General features: G+C 36.1%; 1 protein-coding gene and 1 long non-coding RNA gene across 12 annotated transcripts; one reads left to right on the plus strand and one right to left on the minus strand.

The window, feature by feature from the left end:
- Positions 1 to 466: 466 nt before the first annotated feature.
- On the plus strand, positions 467 to 19,202 carry LOC122278201 (LRR receptor-like serine/threonine-protein kinase EFR). 11 transcript variants are annotated; one of them, XM_043088328.1, is made up of 15 exons: positions 469 to 1,420; positions 1,517 to 1,663; positions 2,530 to 2,673; positions 9,643 to 11,640; positions 11,791 to 12,232; positions 13,135 to 13,404; positions 13,502 to 13,687; positions 13,808 to 13,920; positions 14,045 to 14,228; positions 14,362 to 15,210; positions 15,554 to 15,652; positions 16,394 to 16,554; positions 16,837 to 16,938; positions 17,121 to 17,314; positions 18,943 to 19,202. In XM_043088328.1, the coding sequence occupies exons 1-5, from the start codon at positions 643 to 645 to the stop codon at positions 12,141 to 12,143; spliced, it is 3,420 nt and encodes a 1,139-aa protein (XP_042944262.1). In that variant the 5' UTR covers positions 469 to 642; the 3' UTR covers positions 12,144 to 12,232; positions 13,135 to 13,404; positions 13,502 to 13,687; positions 13,808 to 13,920; positions 14,045 to 14,228; positions 14,362 to 15,210; positions 15,554 to 15,652; positions 16,394 to 16,554; positions 16,837 to 16,938; positions 17,121 to 17,314; positions 18,943 to 19,202. The 11 variants fall into 11 exon arrangements, with proteins under 11 accessions (XP_042944269.1, XP_042944268.1, XP_042944262.1 ...); XM_043088330.1 differs by lacking the exon at positions 16,394 to 16,554 and having other exon boundaries at positions 14,362 to 14,913; positions 14,995 to 15,210; XM_043088331.1 differs by lacking the exon at positions 16,394 to 16,554 and having other exon boundaries at positions 14,362 to 14,913; positions 15,005 to 15,210.
- Positions 18,662 to 22,391, minus strand: LOC122278202. The gene is made up of 2 exons (XR_006229312.1): positions 21,934 to 22,391; positions 18,662 to 21,819 (listed from the first exon to the last, which is right to left on the minus strand). It is a non-coding gene; the product is annotated as an uncharacterized LOC122278202 (long non-coding RNA).
- Between the last annotated feature and the right edge of the window lie 643 nt (positions 22,392 to 23,034).

The following is a 23,034-nucleotide window of genomic DNA, read 5'->3' on the forward strand; positions in this document are numbered from 1 at the left end:
GAAGAAAAAGACAAGTTTATAAAACAATAATCATGTAAAGGGGAAAAATAAATCAATATTTTTCTGGCAAAGTATATATAAAACAATGTGAAATCTGTTGGAAAAAGATTCTTTCAAGGAAAAATGCCGGTACGTCCGAAGTTGGTGATTGAAGCATGTATTTGGAAAATAGCCAAATGCACTGTTCGGTCACATGCTACGGGCAATGTAACAACACCCTTATTTCAAGTTTTTATTTAAATTTAAGGGTCTCAAGGGGAAGAAAGAATGACGTGGTATTAAATAATATAATATATTCATCACGCAGTTGATCATGTGTCTATTGCATATGGACAATCTTAATCGGTCCGAATCTATTTGCATAGAGACAAATATTTTAAATTAATTCCTTATTTGTGTACACCGTGTACGCTAAGAAAAAGATAAAAGTTGATGAACAAATAAACTTTCCATACATTGTATTCCTTTAAAATTCTCCCAGTGGGGCGTACAAATTGGCAAGAATATGACAACTTGGAATATGAGAGACCGTTCCCACCTTATTTTTCCGAATGCTACCTGCAGTTTCTTTAAATATTAGTGATATCGTTCTTCCTTCGACTGCAACACAAATCCCAGTATCTCATCGAACATAAACTACTCATGGCCGACCAAACTACTTGTTTCCTCATCCTCTGTTTTCTGGCACTGCTTCTCATGTCTAGTTTAAGTACTGATGCAAAAATTCTCAACATTACCACAGATCAATCTGCTCTTCTTGCATTGAAAGCTCATATTTCTTATGATCCTCACCATATTTTGACAACAAATTGGTCCTCCAATACTTCAGTTTGCAATTGGGTTGGTGTCACTTGTGGTTCCAGACATCAACGGGTTACAGCCTTGAACCTTTCTAACTATGGTCTCGTAGGAACCATTCCTCCGCATATAGGAAACCTTTCATTTCTTGTCAGCCTACGCATCAAGCACAATAGATTTCATGGCTCAATGCCAAATGAATTGTCTCATCTTTATCGCTTGGAAATCTTGCATTTTGGATACAATGAATTCAGTGGAGAAATCCCATCATGGATAGGATTGCTAACAAAACTTCAAAGTTTAATTCTTGTAACCAACAATTTTGAAGGTTCTATCCCATCATCTCTATTTAACCGTACATCTTCATTGCAACAAATTGTACTTGAAGACAATCAACTTTGGGGCTCCATACCATCCTCTATCTTCAAGATCATGTCTACCTTGGAAGTAATTTCTCTAGCAGAAAACAAGTTTTCAGGTCCAATGCCCTCCATTTTATTTAACATGTCTTCACTGCAATATATTGATCTCAGCAATAATATGCTATCTGGTACACTACCACCGGAAGTAGGGAACTTAATCATGCTTACCGATTTAAACCTTGCCAATAACAGCTTTGAAGGTATATATATTTAGTCTTGATTGGTAGGTTATGCTGTTAATTATCGGTAAGTAAATTCCAATATTTGTTTCTAAAGTGTAATTGCATGTTTCACAGGAAGTCAGCTCCCATCCTCTTTGTTCAAGTGCAAACAGCTGCAATATTTAAACTTGTGGTCTAATAATCTCAAAGGAAAACTATCACCCGAAATAGGGAACTTAACCAAGCTCACAGTTTTAAATCTTGACCACAACAACTTCGAAGGTACATGACGTCTTGTATTAGTTAACAATAAAAATGCCACTGTGTCACCATTGATTTATTACATATGCTTGTTCTATATATGATCTTCTCTAATTAGGTACTTCCAAATGAAAGCAATAAAACAATTAGGTACTCCCATGGTGGAATATGTAATTTTCCCTTGAGTTTGTCATTAAAAACTCATGCACAAGGATAAGCCATATGTAGCAATAATTTTATTCTCCAATATTGTTAAATCCCTTTGTCAAGTGTACCTCTAAAAATAAAGAAGTTAACAATGCTAGCTTATAGATACTTTGGCTACAACTAAATTCTTTTAATGTAATGTAACTAGTCTTGTTTTGGTCGACTATGTTGATATATATCACCATTCATGATTAGCATATATGCAATCTCGATCAAATTAAAAAGTTGATAGGTTTTTAGCAAAGCAAAAACAATTTGGTGTGTGGATTTTTATGATTTTTCTAAATGGCTATGGAAGTTGGGATCAATTTTTTTTTTCTATTTTTTTTTTTTTTTTTTGAGATATTGGAATTTATAATTTTAAGTAAATAAAACTTAATGCTTTTTTCGTGAAAAGATCACAATCTTTTAACGGTTAGAATATTAAGACAGATTCTCATTAAGGTTGCCATATATATATATATATATATATATATATATTCTTTTATTCAGTGTGACATGTAAAAAAATTGTCATTATGTAAAAATTGCACCCACTTAAGTGCATGTGGCTCTGATCCAGCACCACTGCAATCAACTCAAGGGTGGCTAAACCAATTATATATATGGTATTATGCTATTAATTATCGGTAAGTAAATTCCAATATTGTTTCTAAATTAGTGTAATTTCATGTTTCACAGGTAGTTTGCCATCCTCTTTGTTCAAGTGCAAACAGCTGCAAGGTTTATACTTGAAGTCTAATAATTTCACAGGAAAACTATCACCCGAAATAGGGAACTTAAGCAAGCTCATAGAATTAGATCTTTCCTACAACAATTTCGAAGGTACGTGACTTCTTATATCAGTTGATAATAAAGATGCCACTGTGTCACCATTGATTTAGTATATATGCATGTTCTATATATATATATATATATATGCATATATATGATCTACTCTAATTAGGTACTTCCAAATTATGAAAGCAAAAAAATGGTTGGTTAGTTTTGGCCAATAGGTAGTAGCACCACATGGTGGAATATTTAATTTTTCCTAGAATTTGTAGTTAATACTATAAAAAAAAATGACTTTTTGTGTCACCTAAATTGGTTGCGAAAAATACAATGGTTGCGATTATTTTCTTGTAATGTAAAAAGTCATTTTTTTTAATTTTAATTTTTAAAAAGAAGAGGACGGCACCTCCTACACTTTATTAATCTCACTTATGGCGGAGGAAAACCTTCGAAATAACAATGAATCCCAACCCACAATAAAATCAATCCCGCCCAAACCATCCTGAACACAAACACTATACCCATACTAGCTGCTTCGAATAGAGGCCAAGCCCAACTTATCCATTCTATACAAACCTCTTACCTCACGTGGAAGCTGGCCAACTTCTCTAAACAGTTTATTCTCACCCAATGCACCCGTTCGTGCAAGTGAATCAGCCACTTTATTATCCTCTCTAAAAAACGGAAGAATATAGAATTCAAAGTCATCTAGACGGAGCAACAACTTATCCCAAAAATCCCAAATATGCCAAACTGTACAATCTCTAGCCAAAACCCAAGACAACACCACCACCAACGAATCGCACTCAATGTCAATGAACAAAAAACCCATTTGCTTGCACAATCTAAAACCGCCTTTAACTCAGCTTCGTTGTTGGAACAATGGCCAAAAAACTTAGAGAAAGCAAAGACTAACTTTCCAGCGCTATCACGAAGCACACCACCCTGCTCCACCAGGTCCCGAATTCCCTAAGCTTCTTCCATCCAAATTTAATTTGAATTGACCAGGACTTGGCATGGACCACCGCACCACCTGCAATTGTTTACACCTCAGCTCCACAATCGGTACTTCAAGCCTAGCCAATACCTGCATATCACATGCAGAAAGCTTACTAACTTTGTTAACATTTCCAGTCAACACCCTCACCCAATATTTGATAGAGCTCCACATGACGTCCCTCAGATTTTCAGCCTTGCCTTTCATCCGAGCAATGCAATGTGGACGCCACAATCTCCATACTACAATTGAAGGAATTAAACCCAAAATGATCCCAAGCTGGGATTGCCGAGATGCATGATTAAACCAGGCTTGGACCCTTTCACGCCAACTTTGTTGATGAATGAACGAAATATCAATCTCAATGGACACCTCCTTCCACACCTCCTTTGCGAACTCCCACCCTGTTCAAAACATGATCCAGATCCTTCTCACGCCCCACTGCACAGCAATTACAATAGGACACCATCAGTATGCCCAATTTTCGGACTTGTTCATCAACACTCAAGCAATTGAAATAAGCTTTCCATATACATAGAGCAAACTTTTTCGGAAGCCACTTGTTCCAAATCCACTTCGCCCATTCGAAAATCGGCAATCTTACCCGAATAAAATCGAAGCCAATTTTGTCGAGCAAAATTCTGTTCTTGTCCGGCAACCAAATCAAAACATCTTTCGCATCCTTTAATCTCCCCACCGATTCCATAACTTCCCTTGCCAATTGATCAATTAAATCTTGCATCCTATCAACATCCCAACCATCACGTACCACTAGGTCTTTAACTTGAATTTGAGGATCAACAACACTATCCACTGCCGAAAACAAGGCACTATCACCCAAGAATTTATCATACCAGAGTGATACATTACCTTCTCTTACTTTTATCTTGAGTTTTGCGATAAACTTGGAATCACCTCAACTATACTATTCTAGAACAATGAACCCGACTTACCCTCTAAGCTCAGAACATGGTGACCATTTTTAACGTACTTCACCCAAAAAATCTTCACCCATAGCAAATCTTGAGTTAATAACTGACGGCCAAATTTCAAAAAGAGAGATCGCTGCACCTCACCCAGCTCCCGCACACCTACACCACCCTCCTTCACTGGCACACACAAATTCTTCCAAGACCTTCACTTTCTCTTCCCTTTTCCATCCTATGCTCCCCAGAAAAATGAGGCAAACATAATATTCAGTCTCTTTATCAAACTTTTGGCATTTGAATTACTGAAAGATGGATTGGCATACTAGAAAGAACATGCCTCAGCAAAATGAGCCTGCCACCTTGCGACAATAACCTGTTTTTCCAACCCGCTAGTTTCTTTGAAACCATTTCCAATAAAGGGTCAAAATGAATAATCTTCAAGCGACCATCAACAATAGGAACACCTAGATAATTAAAAGGAAACTGACCCTCGGTGAAACCTGTCTCAACCAAGATTTCTCTAGTATGTCAAAGTGGCAAATGTTTAGAGAAAAATATAGCAGACTTGTCATAATTCACAAGCTATCCCGTCCACATCTCATACATTTTTATAATCTCCAACAAACTCTAAATAGACCTTTTAGATGCATTAGCAAAAACCATGATATCATCTGCATATAATAGATGTGAAACAATGGGAGCATGAACCGGAGTAGTGAAGTCTTATCTTCCTCTCAACCACCTTCAGATTAATCAATTGAGCAAGTACCTCCTCTATAATAATAAATAGTTACGGAGACAACAGATCTCCTTGGTGAAGATCTCTTTCTGATTTAAAAAATTCTTTGTAAGTTCCATTCATTATGACGGAAAACCATGGAGTCGCAACACAATTAAACAACAATTTAAAAATACCATATGGAAAACCAAATCCACATAAAACATGTATAAAAAACCTCCAATCCACCCTATCATATGCATTACTCATATCAATCTTTACCATAACATTCCCTCCCCTCAACTTCTTATGCAAAGATTTAATCATTTCCTGTGTGAGAAATATTCTGAAAAATACTCCTACCCTTCCCAAAAGCACTTTGCTCAGGCGAGATAATTTTATCAAGAACCATGGACAAAGGATTCACAACCATTTTAGCTAACACTTTGTATATAACATTACATAGGCTTATCGGACAAAATTTATCAAAATTGGCTGGGCTCTTTCCTTTGGAATAAGTACGATGAATGAAGAAAAATAAAATCTAGGTAAGCTGTTACCTTGAAAAAACTCCCTCACCGCCACCATAACATCCATTTTGACAATGTTCCAACACGCAAAGATAGAAAGCAAATCCAAAGCCATCCAGTCCTAGACTACTATCCACCGCAATAGAGGAAAACACCTCTCGCACTTCATGCTCCAAAGGAACCGAATGCAAACCAATAGCCTCATTATCGGAAACCACCGGCCGAATGATATTTTCCAAACTCGGCAACTCTCCCCTGTTTTCTTGCGTAAAAAAAAATCCTCAAAGGACCTCGCAGCCCCCTCATGAACCCTGTCCAACGAGTTCAGCATTGAACCATCCAGAAGTCTCATAGTCTTGATAGAAGAATTTCTTCTCCTCAGGGCAATTATAGCATGGAAATACTTAGAGTTTTGGTCCCCTTCATTCAGCCATTTCTTTTTTGCCTGTTGAGCTAACCTCATCTTATCTCTTTGAACCCAACGCTCCAACTTTGATCTAGCACACAACATCTCAGTTTCCGCAGTTTCACAAAATTGCTCTTACAAAGCAGTTTCCAATAATTTGACCCTCTCCTCTAGCTCCTGAATATGCTCGTCCACACGCCTAAAAACCTCCTTGTTCCAAGTGCGAAGAACCACCTTTAATCTCTTGAGTTTACCAGCCAAAATTTGCAACCTATTCACAACAACCATCTCCTCCTTCCAAGACTGCTCCACCACCTTCAAAAAATTCTCATGTGAAATCCACATGTTTTGAAAGCCAAAGGAACCAGCCTGTAGCATCTGAAGCTAGAACCAAGCTAAAACAAAATTGGGGAATGGTCCAAAGTTCTCCGACTTAACAAATGCGCAACTGCACCACCGAACTTAGTAACAAAAACATTGTTAACTAAGACCCTATCTAGTTTTGCCCAACTTGTAGCCATTCCTTGTTGCCCATTGCACCAAGACAATTGTTTTCCTTCCAACTTCCAATCAATTAGGCCACACGAATTTATGCAGCTATTAAATTCCTCAATGGCAACTCGCACCCTCGGATTTCCTCCCACCCATTCATCATCCGAACATATGTTGTTAAAATCCCCCAACACGACCCACGAAACACCCGAGCAGGAGAAACTGCATAGATGATCCCAAAGCTCCCTACGCTCCATCATAGAACACTTAGCATATATAAAGGTTGCCAAAACCAAACCACCATTCTCGAAGAACAACACCCGTAAAAGATTGGCTCATGATCCCAACAACATCCATACTGACCTTCTCCTTCCAACACAACCAAATCCTCCACGCCCCCCCCCTCCCACCCAACAATCCCCCAACTTCCGAATTAGAACTAAAATTAGGAAAATCAAGACTAATCGCCCACCTTTGCAATTTTTAAACTGCTTGAAATGGTTCTGAAATCACCAAAACTGACACTTTATGTTTCCACACCAACTTCCGCAACCCTCTTTTGATGTGTCCAACCCCCTAACACGTCTAGACTTTCACACAAGAATATCTTTAGTACCACGCTCCTCCAAGTCACATTGTCGAGACCCAGGATTGGAGCAATAATCTTTTTCTTTGTCAACCTCAACAACAGTATCCTCCTAGGATAACACCTTGAATCTATTACTGCAAAGCACTCTTTCATCCCTCTGCTCACTGCACTCCTCTTTGTCTAGAACCTCGTTCCCGTTCTCTGCAGTACCTGCACCTCGGGTCAACCCTTCACCAATTCCCCTCACTCTGCCAAGTCACCAATGTATTACACTCCCCCTCTCGCATCTCACCTAACTCCAAACCTTGTTCTTTACTACCAGACCCTCCCTCACCGGAACCCTCCTCCAAGATAACACAATTCGCTACAGGCAATGGGCCTCCATCATCCAACACATTCTTACCCTTATCAACATCCACAGGTCCCACCCCACTCTCAACTTCCTTCTCAGGCACCACATGAATATCTCCATCATCTACCTCACACTCACCCTCCTCCTTTAGAATCTCCTTCCGTCCGACCTCCTTCCAAGCTTTCTCAGCACCTTGCTTCCCATCAACCCAAGGGCCAGCCTTTGTAATAGGTCTCACCTTAATTCGATCTCCCTACACACAATATCTGTATGGCCTTGACGAAAACATTTTCTACAATAAAAATCACGATTTTCATAAACCACCTCCTGCCAAACATGATTTTGTTGCCCTACCACTGAAGGAAAGCTTTTGACAGGATCCTCTTTCAGATCAACTTCAACACAAATCCTAGCCCCAATTGCTTTTGTTCTATATAATGTAGCATTATCTGTCCCAAGAAACCTCCCAAACCTGGTTGCAAGGATTTGGATGCAATCCATCCGGTATAAATGTAACGGCAATCCTGGAAGATAAATCCATTGCGGTCCAATAAAACAAACGGAATTGACATCCTGCAACAACCCTAACCTCCCTCGACCATGCATGCAATTAATCCTTCTCATTCACCAAATGCAACAAGACATGATAATCATTCGTAAAGCTGATCATTGGAACCTCAGTAAAACCCTATGTCTTAATAATCTTAAGCCACAACACATCTATTGATGACCTCGTCGACAAGAATTTCAACACAAGGGCAAACTTAGCCACCCAATTCATCTCTAATTCCGTAAAAAATGAAACCCAAATCCCCATGAATCGACTCGCACTTCCTGAAGGGCAACCGAAATCTAGCCTAAGGTAAATGCCGTTGAAGAGCTTATGCAAACATATGTCTATCACTAGAACCCACAACCTCTTCAATCACCAGATCCTTCCACCTGAGACTCGGACAGAGGAACCAACTTATTCCCACCGGCAACAAGGGTCACCAGAGGGCCCCCATCCAAGGAAAAGCTGCAAGCATGCACGAAAAAATGAAACCCTAGCAAAGACCAAAAAAAAAATCGCCCTACCACATCACCACATCAACTTATATACTTCGGATAAGCAATAAGTTGCAATTTTAATCTACTTCCATTTTTTATAGATTCGCAAACCTACTTAAAGGATATTGTTAAAGGAAAATTCTATTTATCATCCACACACTTCACACATTCATTTATTTTAATTTTTTTTTTCATATTTTCTATAACAAATATGTAGTGTATGAATGATAAATAGAATAACTCAATTAGTTTAACAAGAATAAAATAAATAAAAAATAATATTAAAATATATAAAGTGTGTGGTATAGGATGATGTGTAGTATTCCTCATTGTTAAATCCCTTGTCAGGTGTACCTCTTAAAATAGAGAAGTTAACAATGCTAGCCTTTAGTATTATACCTTGTTTTAATTTGGTCCACTAAGTTGATATCGGTACCATTGAATTAGTAAATATGCAACTCGAAGAAATTAAAAAGTTGATAGTTTTTTAGCGAAGCAAAAATGATTTGGTAGATGGATTTTTATGATATTTCTAAATGGCTATGGAAGTTGGGATTTTTTTTGAGACAATGGAATTAATTTTAAGTAAATAAAACTAAATGTTTTTCATGAAAATATCAAAATATTTTAATGGTTAGAATATTAACAAGGATTCTCATAATGGTTGTTGCCATATATATTCTTTTAGTCAGTGCAACAAGTAAAAATAAAAAAATAAAAAATAAAATTGGTCATGTAAAATCTGCACCCACTAGAGTACATGTACATGGTTCCAATCCACCAGCGCAATCAACTCAAGGGTAACCAATTATAAATGTTGCATGCCTTATCAACCTCCATGGTATATATTCCAAGTCTAGATTGTTCTTTTACAACTAATTATTAGTTGTATCTATGTTTGATTTGTTATATAAAAAAATAAATAAAAAATAAAAATTAATAGATTTATTGTAACAGGGGCAATACCAAGTGAAATTGGTAATTTGCAGAGCCTAGAGTATTTCAATCTGGGACTTAACAATTTTGTTGGCACAATTCCACCGGACATATGCAATATCTCAACAATACAAGTGTTTGCCATACTAGAAAATTGCCTCTCAGGCACTCTACCATCAGATATGGGTCTCTTCCTTCCAAATCTCAAGCACATTCTTATTGAGGGGAATGTACTTAGTGGAATAATTCCAGCCTCTATTTCCAATGCTTCGCAGCTCATTACAGTCGACTTAGCAAAAAACTCATTCTCAGGCTTGATTCCAAAAACACTTGGTAAATTAAGGCTCCTCGAGTGGCTCGGCCTCGAATTCAATAATTTGACGATTGACTCTTCAGAGAATATTTTTTCATATTTTTCGAACAACGCATATCTCAAAGCTTTGATACTGAATATGAATCCACTAAATGCAGTCCTTCCTAATTCCATTGGAAACCACTCGATCTTTCTTGAAATACTTCATTTCACTAGTTGTAACATGAAGGGCAACATTCCTATAGATATTGGAAATTTAAGTAGATTGACATATTTGTCACTGGCCGACAATGATTTGACTGGACCTATTCCAGCTACAATAGGAAGATTAAGCATGCTCGAACGTTTGGTTCTTTTTGGTAATAGGCTAAAAGGTTCAATCCCATCTGATATCTGTTACTTAGGGAAATTGGGAATTTTAGATTTAGCTGACAACAAGCTTTCTAGGCAGATTCCTGAAAGCATAAGTAATATGACTTCATTAAGACTTCTCAGCTTACCCTTCAACCAATTAACTTCAAAGATTCCTTCGAGCTTGTGGAGCCAAACAAATCTCTTGATGGTCGACTTGTCATCCAATTCCCTAAGTGGCTCTCTTTCATTAGATATTGGAAATATGAAAGTCCTGACAGCATTGAATTTATCAAGAAATCAACTATCTGGTAGTATCCCAGAAACAATTAGTGGGCTCATATCTCTAGTCAATCTCTCTTTGGCAGTCAATCAATTAGAGGGCCCCATTCCTATATCTTTTGGTGGATTAGTAAGCTTGGAGTTGTTAGATCTTGTTGGTAACAACTTATCTGGAGAGATACCCAAGTCCTTAGAAATGCTACGGTACCTCAAATATCTAAATGTCTCCTACAATAAACTACAAGGAGAAATTCCAACACAGGGACCATTTGTTAACTTCTCAGCTGAATCATTCATGTCAAATGATGCGCTTTGTGGTGTGATTAGACTAAATGTTCCTCCATGCAAAGAAGCTTCTCTTGGACAAAGAAAGGCAATGGGGTTAATGATACTAAAATATGTACTGCCCACATTAGGGTCAATGATACTTGTAGTATCCATTGTACTAGTCTCAAGAAAACTCCAAGCAAAGAAGAATGCAAAACTTTCCAACAACAAAGACTCAATACCTTTATCAACATGGAGAAGAATTTCACACCAAAAACTTTTACAAGCAACAGAAGGGTTCAGTGCAAACAACTTACTTGGAGAAGGGAGTTTCGGCTCAGTTTATAAAGGGACACTCTTAGATGGTACATACGTTGCAATAAAAGTTCTAAACTTGGAACTAGAAGGTGCATTCAAAAGTTTTGACATAGAATGCGAGATATTACGACACGTTCGTCATCGAAATCTTGTCAAAATCATTAGCGTTTGTAGTAACATTGACTTCAAAGCACTTGTTTTGGAATACATGTCTAAAGGGAACCTAGAGATGTGGTTGTATTCTAACACCCATTGCTTGAATATGCTACAAAGACTTAATATAATGATTGATGTGGCAGCAGCACTTGAATACCTTCATCTTGGTTATTCAACACCTATCGTTCATTGTGATTTGAAGCCGAGCAATGTCTTATTAGATGAAGATATGGTTGGACATGTTGCTGATTTTGGCATTTCCAAACTCCTAAGTGATGGAATTTCTCTCACGCAAACAATGACCATGGCTACAATTGGGTATATGGCACCAGGTGAGGTCAGCTACTATATTTATCATTCTAGTCTCACATAGATACATAAATGTTCTATTTTGGTAACATATGGATCAACCTTCAAACTTAATTTATTTGGATTATCGTATGTGAAATATCTTTCTCATGATATGTTTTTAATGTGTGTAGAGTATGGATCTGAAGGAATTATTTCTACAAGCGGTGATGTGTATAGCTATGGAATATTATTGATGGAAACTTTCACAAGAAAAAAGCCCACTGATGATATGACTATCGGTCAAATGAGCTTAAAGCATTTAGTAGAGGAATCGTTTTCAATTTCGATACTTGAAGTTATTGATGCCAATTTGTTGAGCAATGAAAATGACTATGCTGCTATGGAGACCTGTTTATCAGAAACTATGGGCTTGGCTTTGCATTGTTGTGCAGATTTGCCTAAACAGAGGATCGATATACAAAATGTTTTAGCTAGACTTAAAAAGATCAAATTAAAGTATCTACATGATCATGGAGGAGGGTAATTTGGGTATCAAGTTTCTTTCTAGCGGAGGCCACAATCGAGCCTAGTCAAGTAGAGTTTATTACCAAGCTACAACTTAATCTACAATTGGTACGTTATTTACCTGACACACTTATTCGAACTTGTTCATGAACTGTTTGATTAATTATTATTTTCTTAGTCAATTAAAAAATCTAGTACATTTTCAAGAATTCATAGAAATAATTACTTAATCATGTCAAGGTTATATGAATTAAATTGGCAAATATGTAAACTATATATAAAAGTTAATAAACCGGGAAATCTTTTCATTGTCACAAGCTATATGGGATCTATAAGAAAACAGATTAAATGTGTATAGGCGCAGGAACACACACACAAAATATCTTAACTCTATCTACAAACTTCAACAAAACAACCTTAAATTAATATAAATAATATAGTTATTATAACTACATATTAGTATAATGATTTATAATTTTCACATCGACTCAAATGACACCTATCGTATCAACGTGCTAAAAACATGATTCTCTCTTATATCTATATCTACAGTAATTATATAAGCGGCAATCGGAAAGCTATAATATCAGAAACAGTAATTTTTTACTTTTCATTTTTTTTGTCCGTGTATTTGCTCTTTGTCTTTTCTGCCTTTTGATTTATATCGATTTGTTTCCATATAGTTGGGTTTTATTTGTCTTTTCGGGAGGGTGAGATAATTTACTGTCATTCTCCAGCTTCATTCATCTACCTCGCAACTCCTCTCTTTTCTTTCTCTACCTCGCAACTCTCCATTTCTCTTCGTTTTGCTGAAATCCAAAGCACCGAAGCTATGAGACCCAGACCCAACGCCTCTTTCTCCCTCTATTTCCATTGTCTCGACCACAGCCTCTGCAATTTCCAGTGCTCACTGTTATGGCTCTGGTTCTTAAATACTAACGACCAGTGCTTACTGTCCTGCAAAAGTTCCTCCTTAATTCCCCCTCACAGGAGGTGCTCTTTTTTGTCAGATCTCGACTCTCAAAGCCCAGGAATCAAGCCCCAAGAAACAACTACTGGCTCTTGTTCTTCTACGCAGAGTCCAACTCAAAGTTTCCCTTCGTCTGTAAGAAATGTTACCTCAGAAACAAGCGGAGGAGGCCATGGTCTCGAGCTTCAACTTGACTGAGCGTGATGACAGAGAGGAAGAGAAGGCAGACGAGTCGGGTTTGGGCCTCAAAAGCTTTCTCTGGCATGGTGGGTCTGTCTATGATTCATTGTTCAGCTGTGCATCCAACCAGGTATAGGGAAAAAAATTCAAGTCATAAGTTGGATTCATAAAAATATTTTTTCAATCAGTTTTATCAGAGAAAGATTTTACTGATTTTGGTTTTACAGGTGGCTCAGGTTCTGTTAACGCTGCCATACTCTTTCTCTCAAATGGGTATGCTTTCAGGGATTATACTGCAGGTCTTTTATGGTCTGCTTGCAAGCTGGACTGCTTATCTGATCAGTATTCTATACGTCGAGTACCGAAGCCGAAAGGAGAAAGAGAATGCCAGCTTCAAGAACCATGTCATCCAGGTAAGCATTTCAAGAACAACGTCACACTGTACAATTTCATGCAACTCAAATTTATTTGAATTTGAGTATCAAAAAAAATAAAAATAAAAATGAATTGTTCTTTTGTGTATCTATGGACAGTGGTTTGAAGTGCTCAATGGTTTACTTGGCCTGTACTGGAAAGCCGTTGGGTTGGCCTTCAACTGTACCTTCCTCCTCTTTGGATCTGTTATCTAGCTCATAGCTTGTGCAAGGTATTCTTCTCTCAAACTTGGCTTTCCATCTTTGCCTTTGGATTTGTAGTTTCAAGGCGATAATAAGAATTGGGTTATGTTTATTACTAAAAATTCGTGCTTTTACGTGGGATTAATTATACAGTAATATATACTACATAGACGACCATTTGGACAAGAGGACATGGACATATATCTTTGGAACTTGCTGTGCCACCACTGTGTTCATACCCTCATTCCACAACTACAGGATTTGGTCCTTCCTTGGGCTGGGAATGACCACCTACACTGCTTGGTATTTGACCATTGGAGCCGTTGTTAATGGCTAGGTACAAAAAATTAAATTGAGAACATTTCTCACGAGCCTCTTCCTTCTTTGTGTGCGCTTTATTTAATTAAAGCTTCCCTTTTTCACTCTTATATTATATTTATATAATATATTTATATATTACTGGTTTACAGGCAGAGGGTGTTACGCATAGTGGCCCAACAAAGTTGGTTTTGTATTTCACAGGCGCCACCAATATACTGTATACTTTCGGCGGGCACGCCGTCACCGTGTGAGTTTGACCATATCCTAATTTTTTAAAGTAACCCATGCTGCTATATTCTTCTCTGAAAATTCAGAGAGATTAAAAAAAGGTAAAATTTATTGCAAAATGGGTTTAATTTCGGGGGTTTTCATGGGGATGGTATTCGGGATGGAAACAAATGATGCGGTACCGAAGCGAATTGCTAAGGTATTACCCAAATTTGGATGCATCCAAAGTTTATTTCTGTTTATATTTATTCTCAAATTGTCTCAAGTTGTTGTTTTCTTGTTTTCTTTGTTCATGCTTAAATTGGAGATTTGCGTTGAATGATTGGTTTGGTGGGTTAGGGATTTTAAGTTTACACAAAAACTGGTGGAGAAAAGTTGCAAATATATCTTTCGATTATTATTTTGTGATGCTTAAACTAGAACAAACTATGGGGCGATCCTTGCTACTTCTGGTTTGAGATGCAATTTTTTGTGTATGTATCTTATTTCTCATTTTCATACTCACTTGGACAATCTCCCTTTTGAGCACCTCCATAAAAGAATCAAAACTGAAGTGGGTTGCAGGAGATATTGGACGCGATTTCGGAAGCGAAGGTGCTGGGCGATGATCACTATTATCATGCGTGGGGTACACCTTGGGGTTATGGATACGATGGCTTGACGAGGGATTGGGACGACGTCGTGGCGGAGATGTAGGAGGAGGTTTGCAGGGAAAGAGGTGGTGACGAGATGGAGACGTTTTGTGCGCAGAGGTTTTGGTGCTTGCAGAGGTTTCTGAATGAGCCCTAATCCTTTTATTCAGTTTCCGTCGAGTACAGCTTTTACCATTTGTAACATTCCCATTTATATATATGGTAGATATATAAGTTTGTGTTGTGGAGGTGAATTGTTATTGTGTTGGATGGTATATATATGGGTTCTAAAGTGGTAGGAAATTTCTATATATCTCTCTCCCTCTCTCTTACTCAGTTACTCGCCGAAGGAAGAAAATGCTAATGCCAAAAAGAAACTAATTAAAAACGAGAAGGATATGTTATGTTTTCAGTCACATTCTATTATCTATATCTAATTGATTTCATTTTTTATTATTTTTTCCGACTACCATATATGCAGGTTTACTAGGGAACAAGTTGAACAACTTGACAAGAACAAGCAATGGTCCAGGGCACTTGATGGTTCTGATTACCTCCCAGGAATGTTACCTATCTTTGGGTAAGATAATTATACTTCTCCTGATCAAAGTTTTGTGGCCATGGATCTGTAAATGCTTGATTATTTGCGCGGGCTTGTTTAATCGAAATGAGTGATCATTTGATTTTTAGTTTCCTTTTGTAGGTTTTGTATACAATCTTGTTGCTTTATTTTGCAATAATTAAATTCTTATGACTTTTGGCGTGGTTTCACCGATTGAAGATATTTTTTGAACTTCTAATTGTAAATAATTTGTAGCTAGCTATTTCACGGAGTTCAATTAAATGGTAACATTGTCTGTGTGTGGATTATAAATGCTCTACTATCCAAAGCGAAAGTAGCTTTGATTTTTGCTATGATAAAAGATGATTTTTTTTTTTTTTTTGTGGCAAACTACAACTCTTCTGTGCGTTTTTAGCTAATATTCTGGAATGAGATGCTCTAAAATGTAAAATGGTCATGTGGGAGCAGCCAAGTTCCAAAACAGCTTCGGTAATAATGGTTATACTGTCTTTCATTATTGCTGCTATGGAGGGTGTTTTTTTTTTTTTTTTCATTTCTTGCTTTTGAAGAACTTAAAGAAAAGCCTGCTGTGGAGAGCATTGTTTTTTAATTGGAAGAATGGTCTTTGAGGCTGTGGGTGTGTGTCTTGCCACACTACCTATTCAGTTTGGCAACCAATTTTTACTATTTTGGCGTAGAAGGTAGGAAGTTTTCTGGTCATCTCAGAAGTAACAATTTGAGGTCATATTCTTGTCTTAGGTCTACCAAGGCAGTGATAATATTTCTGGGTTGATTCTGGTGAATATTGCTACCTTGGTAACTTGTGGCCTGCAGTTGCTGACGAGGAACTACTTGTCAAAAAAAAAAAAAAAACTATGGGGCGATCCTTGCTACTTCTAGTTTGAGATGCAATTTTTTATGTATGTATCTTATTTCTCATTTTCATACTCACTTGGACAATCTCCCTTTTGAGCACCTTCATAAAAGAATCAAAACTGCAGTCAGTGTTCTTAATTATAAATAGTCACACGAAGCAAACTTTTTGTTGATTTTCTTTTGAGTCTAGCCTCAGGCCCATTTCAGAGAACCAGTTAGATAAGCAGCTTTAGCTGAGCTAACATTCTTCATAGATGTGATTTCAGATACAGGTTTTATCGTTTTACTTGGTTAATAATATTAGGAATGATTCTATTCTTTTGTAGGCTGTCGATATAAAACTCCTTGGATCCCTTAATCGGGATGATTTGAAGAAAATTTGCGGTGATAATTTTCCTGAATGGATATCTTTCCCCGCCTTTGAACAGGTTGATTATTTTTTGCTTATTTATTTTTTATTATCATTATGCTTATTCGTTTATGTACTGAGTGGAATATTTCCCCTCAGCTTTTCTAACATTTGATATAATGAAAGAGAGGACTCAAAAGATCATATGGTTTACTTTGTTTCGGCACATATCTTAGTTGAATTAAACAATGTTTTTGCAAGATGGAAATCTCTTTGGAAAAAGTGGGATTATGAAAGTTCAAAGGTTGGGCTAAAAACCTATCAAGTGGAAAGCTGACAGACACTGTTGATACCAGATACGGTGTTCAAAAAGTTCCTCTGCGTAATAATTTGTTGATAAGAGGTCATTGCCAACCATTGACAAGGTCAAGAGTTATGGTGGAAGAGATGTGGAAGTAAGTAATATGTTAATATTTTTCATGATTAGATATGATTTTGTGTGGATGATTTTTTTTTTTTTATTCAGAAAAGATATGATTTTCTGTCTTTATAAATAATAAATGATATATAAGTGCTTATAGAAATAAATAAATAAATGAGATAGTGAAATTTTTGTTATTTTTGGTAAGTTTTTATTTTCACAACAATTTTTCATTTTCATATTAGGATAGATTTTTTCTGCTCTATATGAGTGTTTTATTATTCTCTTCAAATGTATAGGTCATGAAGATTGCATATGATTGCATTCAGAAATCGTTGCAGTTTATACATGAAAGAGAAATTTCTAACCTAGATGTCAAACCTCATAATATTTATGTAAAGAATGGTGTTTATAAGTTGTCATTTTGGATGTGCAATTCTCACGGTAAGAGCTTGCAAATTGAATAGTGATTTTGTATGTTCAATTTATGTAAAGAATGTGTTTTATTTCTATTGTTCAACTTAAATTAGTTTTAGTGCATGTTGTTATGAGATGATAATGTCATCTTCCATTTCAAAGATGTTACTGTTATCTGTTTTTGCAAAAATAATTTCTATAGAATTATTTTATTCCTCCAACCTCCAACCGGGTGCTATGTATATTACTAGATTGGATGGATATAATAATATGGTATGATTGATGGTCAAGCTTTTGGTATCTGTGATCAAGAAATTTGGTTTTGTGAAATTTTTAGTATGGTTGGCTTGTTGTACTGTCTGGATGGAGTAAATTTATAGGGTGATTTTGAAAGGAGCCGCACTTTGGTTTTTAGTGCAGTAGCTGTTGGTGTGGGGTGGTTATGCACCCTGTTTATGTCGTTTTATGTGATGCAATGTCTAATTTTTTTGTTCAACTTCAACTAAGCTTGCTCTGAACAAATTTGGCAAATCTATAAATAAAATCAACTTCCATCCCTTTATGTTGTATTGGAAACTAATCTTTTACTTTTTCTTATTTGTGCTATCATCTAATTAATATCCTCCAATTCACTATACTTATCCTAAAAAAGATCATAAAATTTATTTTTCCTTCCATCCACAGCAAATTTTTTATTACCATAAATTTTTTATAAAAAATATTATTTGTCTAAAATACTAACAAACCAAGTAAGCAAACGTGCATAGCACGTTGCCTCTCCACTAGTTTTTAAATACTTGCGGATGCTTGGCATAAAATTTAATATAATATCTACAAAATAATAAATTTGAAGTTGTACGAGTTCATACAAATCATAACGAGTTTAGATACAAGTTTGACTTGTATAATAAGTCTGGCCTAGATTTTTGTTAGAATTTATGTTTTTCTTACAGCAACAAAAATCGAGACAAATTCATAAGTTGAGCATGAAATACTCGATTCATTTACAACACTATTTACAAATCTTGGATCTTAGAAGCTGCCCAAATAATATAAAAGTCTTGGGATTGCTCTCGAGAGACTTGTTTGATCCATTACCTTGTTACAATACACACAAATAGAAGTCAACAAATATTAGAGCAATGAAGGCAAAAAAACCAATTTTTCTATTCTCTGAGAACAATGACAGGAGTTCTTCTCCTTTTACTGTTGATTGGATTGTAACATATCTATCATTGTGTGTAGACATGCTCCCAACATTTCTGAAGCAAGGGGTTGAAGTCAGGAATCTCGATAATCCTGGTTTTGGCAGCTTTGGCAAGTCTCCTTAGTAGATTTTGCACACTCTCCATCAATCTAGGGTGCCTTGAGGGATGTGGCATTGCACCATTTTAGAGTTGTGTATATAGTAGTGACAGATCTAGAAATGATCTCTCTTTGTGGTCGAAACCTCTATTCCAATAATAAGTTTTTGGTATAACAATACAAACAGAATACTTCAAGCATTCAAGTTGTTTCAAGTTTTGACCCAAATCATGGTTAACAACAGATCACGAACAATAAAGTATGATTGTCTCTCTTCAACAAAGAAATTAATGTTTCCATCCAAAATTAAGATTTTAATAAAGAAAATGAAAACAGTTGAATACACTAAGATATAATAGATATAAACAAAATACATTGTTTCTTTTTGAGAAAAAAATACATCTTTTGACCTTTAGAAACTTGTAGCAGAGTATAGTCATCTATTGGTTTGCTTAGTGTTCCATTGTGTTAGCAGACTTGCTTTTAGTACAAATTTCCAATGACATTAACTGCCTCCCTGAATGAAATACCAGCACAACTCCATAAAAAAGGTTTGAAGGACCATCACAAATATTAAGAACTGCTAAAGAATGAGATGAGAATCCATAGAGAATTTTACAAGAAACTTGACATCTTGATCAGTTGTGGAAAGTATTGCTCTAATATCATTATAAAACATGAGCACCCAATGAAGCTTGTCTCAAGAACTGAAAGAGAAGATAGGGCGACGGTGGCTGCAAGATTTTGAGTTTCCTACATGCGGAAGTTTAAGGACTTTATTCCTAGAAGTTCAAGGCCTTTTTTATATGCTAGAAGTTCTATAACTTGGAAGCTTACAAATTGTCCACTTGGGCTGGACATTGCTAGATTTTGGGCTCTAGTAGATTTATTTGGGTCTATCGCTTATGTCTAAAACGGGCCCCTTCTAAAAATATCTAGAACACATTCAAAGTTATCAATTAAGCTACCTGGCTCTAAAGTTGTCACTCGAGAAAGATGCATTCAAGTCAAGTCTAACTTATAGTTGAAATATATTAATTATATATCTTAACTTATTATCTTTTGCCTAGTAACTAGTAAGTGAGAGGATGATAACGAAGATCTAGCGTTATCAATGATCTTCATTATCATTCAATAACTAAATTTATTATTCTTAAAAAAAGAGTTGATCTAGAGATCGATAGACAATATCACATCAATACAACCCGATTAAAATGAGATGAAAGTGTTGTATATATCATATGTGATGCCCCGACTCTCAAGTACGAAAATGCGGCAATAATGACTTCTGAATGATGACAACATGGGTCGCATCCCAACGATAAGTGCCAAGTGTGTGTATATTTATAAAGTGTACAATAAAAACGTAGTGGATAAATCAAAAGCTAATCATTTAAGTACCAGAATTTTAAATACAGATTTACTTAAATAAAGGCATTTCAAAATATATTCCAGTTATCCAGTGAAAACATCATAGAACCAAAACACAAGATCCAAAAGCAAGAAATACATCCCAACACTCAAAAAAGTGACCCCAGATTGCTCATCTGGTAGAGCCGCATCCTTAGACTCTACTTCATCATCTGCATCAAAATCTACCGAAACGGTACCGTAAAGTATCGAATATTATGAGATTACGAGTCTTAGCAAGTAATAAACTAAACAGCCCAATATATGAAAATACATTCATGCAACAATATATATACGTGCATAAAATGAAATAAGCATGAGACCCAAGATCATCATTAGAACCAAAACAAGCCATCGATTAATATTTGTCATTTTTCTAGAAAATAGTGCTCGTATCCAATAAATCATAAACCGTCATTTTTTCAAAAAATAGCCCAACATATCCATTTATTGGACAGTGTAGACAGGAATAGCAGGCGAAATTCTACCACCATCCCTGCTTACCACCATCCTTACAGCTCTCACTGTAGGCGAGAATCGCAGGCAGGACTACCACCATCCCTACAGTCTCTTTTTCCTCTCTCAATCATTACCAATCATTTATCACAAATCTACTCATATTCTTTTCTCATATGAAAACTCAGTTTTTATTTACGACGCATAAATATATATGCCGTAATCCAATAAAATAATCATGACACCAACACACATAGATGCACGCAAGCATAATTCAAATCAATAAACAAACACTTCTTCAAATCCAACCGACCCCAAAATTTATCGGACTTAATATCTGACACAACCAATCAGATCACAAAAGATTTATTAGTGTAAAATATATTTAAATATCATAAAGTTCTTTGAAAAATTAGCTAACGGCAAGTTTTTGAAAGATCAAACATCCAGTTTAATGCCAAAAGCTAGCCCAAAATAAATAGCCAAAAATCATAATTTTTGGGACGAAAAAAGAGTTTCTTAGACAAGGCAATTTGATGTAATATTTTCGGAATAAAAGGGACGATTTACCATGATAAAATTTAGAAAATAATGGCTGGAAGTTTAGTTCACGACAAGCACCAAAAAATCACCAAGAAACCGAGTGAAGCTCACGGCTTTTATGGGCAAAACAGGGCACGGCCAAAGGGCAAAAAAAAAAAAAAAAAAAACACAATGAAAGGACCAAAACAATTGAGAATGCAAGGGGAACAGTCACAAGCATGAACCACGAAATTATTAAGGGAAAAAGAGAGGAAAACCGAGCTTGAAGCTTCACGGATGGGGACCAAAACAGAGCATGATTTAGGGTCCAAAACAGGCCGCGATTCAAGGGTTTTTACACAACACTAACTAGAAATACACAAGAAATGAAGAAGAGGAAGAATGGTGCCCAAGAAGCTTCGGACAGGCCTGCAAAAACGGATTGAAAAACAGAGAAAATAAAATACTAAAGAGGAAGAGATCTACTCGTTTATACAACAAAAGAGGAACTGAAAATTAAAGAGATAAAATGGAAATCATTACCATCCGAAAAACGGAGGGCTCACCAAGCAGCAAACTGCGAAAACAAGAAGAAGAAAGGAAGAAGAAGCAGGGGAAGAAGAGCAACGACACCACGCCAAGAAGTAGCAGACCGCCACACGGAAAAATAGGGGAAGAAAGAAGAAAAGAAATGGAAAGGAAGAAGGAGAAGAAGAAGCTGTCGTGCGGCTGGAGGAAGAAGAAATGAATGAAGAAGAAGAAGAGGAAGAAGGCAAGAGGCGCTGACGAAGAAGAGAGGAATTAAACCCCAAGGGCGGGAAGCAAACGGTGCCGTTCAAGAGGGAAAATAAAGGGGCTGGGGATGCAATGGGCTGGGCTTCCAATTCCAAACGGGCTGGGCCCAAAAGAGGAGAAAAATCCACTTAACACCAGCCTAAACCGAAAAGAAAAATGCTAAGATGCCCCTTCCTGGTGTCCCCTCAAAGTGACCGCTGGTCACAAATTTTTTTTTTTTTTATAATTTTTTTTTACTTAGTGATTAAGGAAGTGATTTTAAGTGTATTGGTATTTTTTTTATATTTTTAAAAATGTTTAAATATATTAAAAAAATCTAAAAAGAAAAATGAAAAAAAAAAAAAAAATTTTGCTGTGCGGTCAAAAGGAGCGGTGCACTCTGGGCAGCAGAGTAGCACCGTCCAAACCGAAAATAGAAATTCAACAAAGTAAAAAGGTACAATAAAATAAATAAAAGATAAATAAAACACTACAACTAAATAATAATAAAATGAAATATTTAAAATCTAACAATAAAATAAATTAAAGCAAATAAAAATTTAAATGTAAAATAATAATTAATAATAAGAAAGCGCATCAAAATAAATTTCATAACTTAAAAATTCTTAGACAAATCTAACGAGAAATTCAATAAATTTAAAATAAGAAAAATAATATTTAAATTAAATAAATTAATATTTCAATTAAAAATAATCTTTCCATTTGGCAAATTTGTTTGTAAAGAAATTGACATTTTGGAATAAAGTTATGACGAACAAAGATTGTTACTCAAATATTTTTTACAATTTGAATGAGTTAGATATAGTACTATGTGGTCCACATTGTATTTAATGTTAAAATTCATATTAC

This window comes from Carya illinoinensis, chromosome 10 (genome assembly GCF_018687715.1).
Source record: "Carya illinoinensis cultivar Pawnee chromosome 10, C.illinoinensisPawnee_v1, whole genome shotgun sequence".
NCBI lineage: Eukaryota > Viridiplantae > Streptophyta > Magnoliopsida > Fagales > Juglandaceae > Carya > Carya illinoinensis.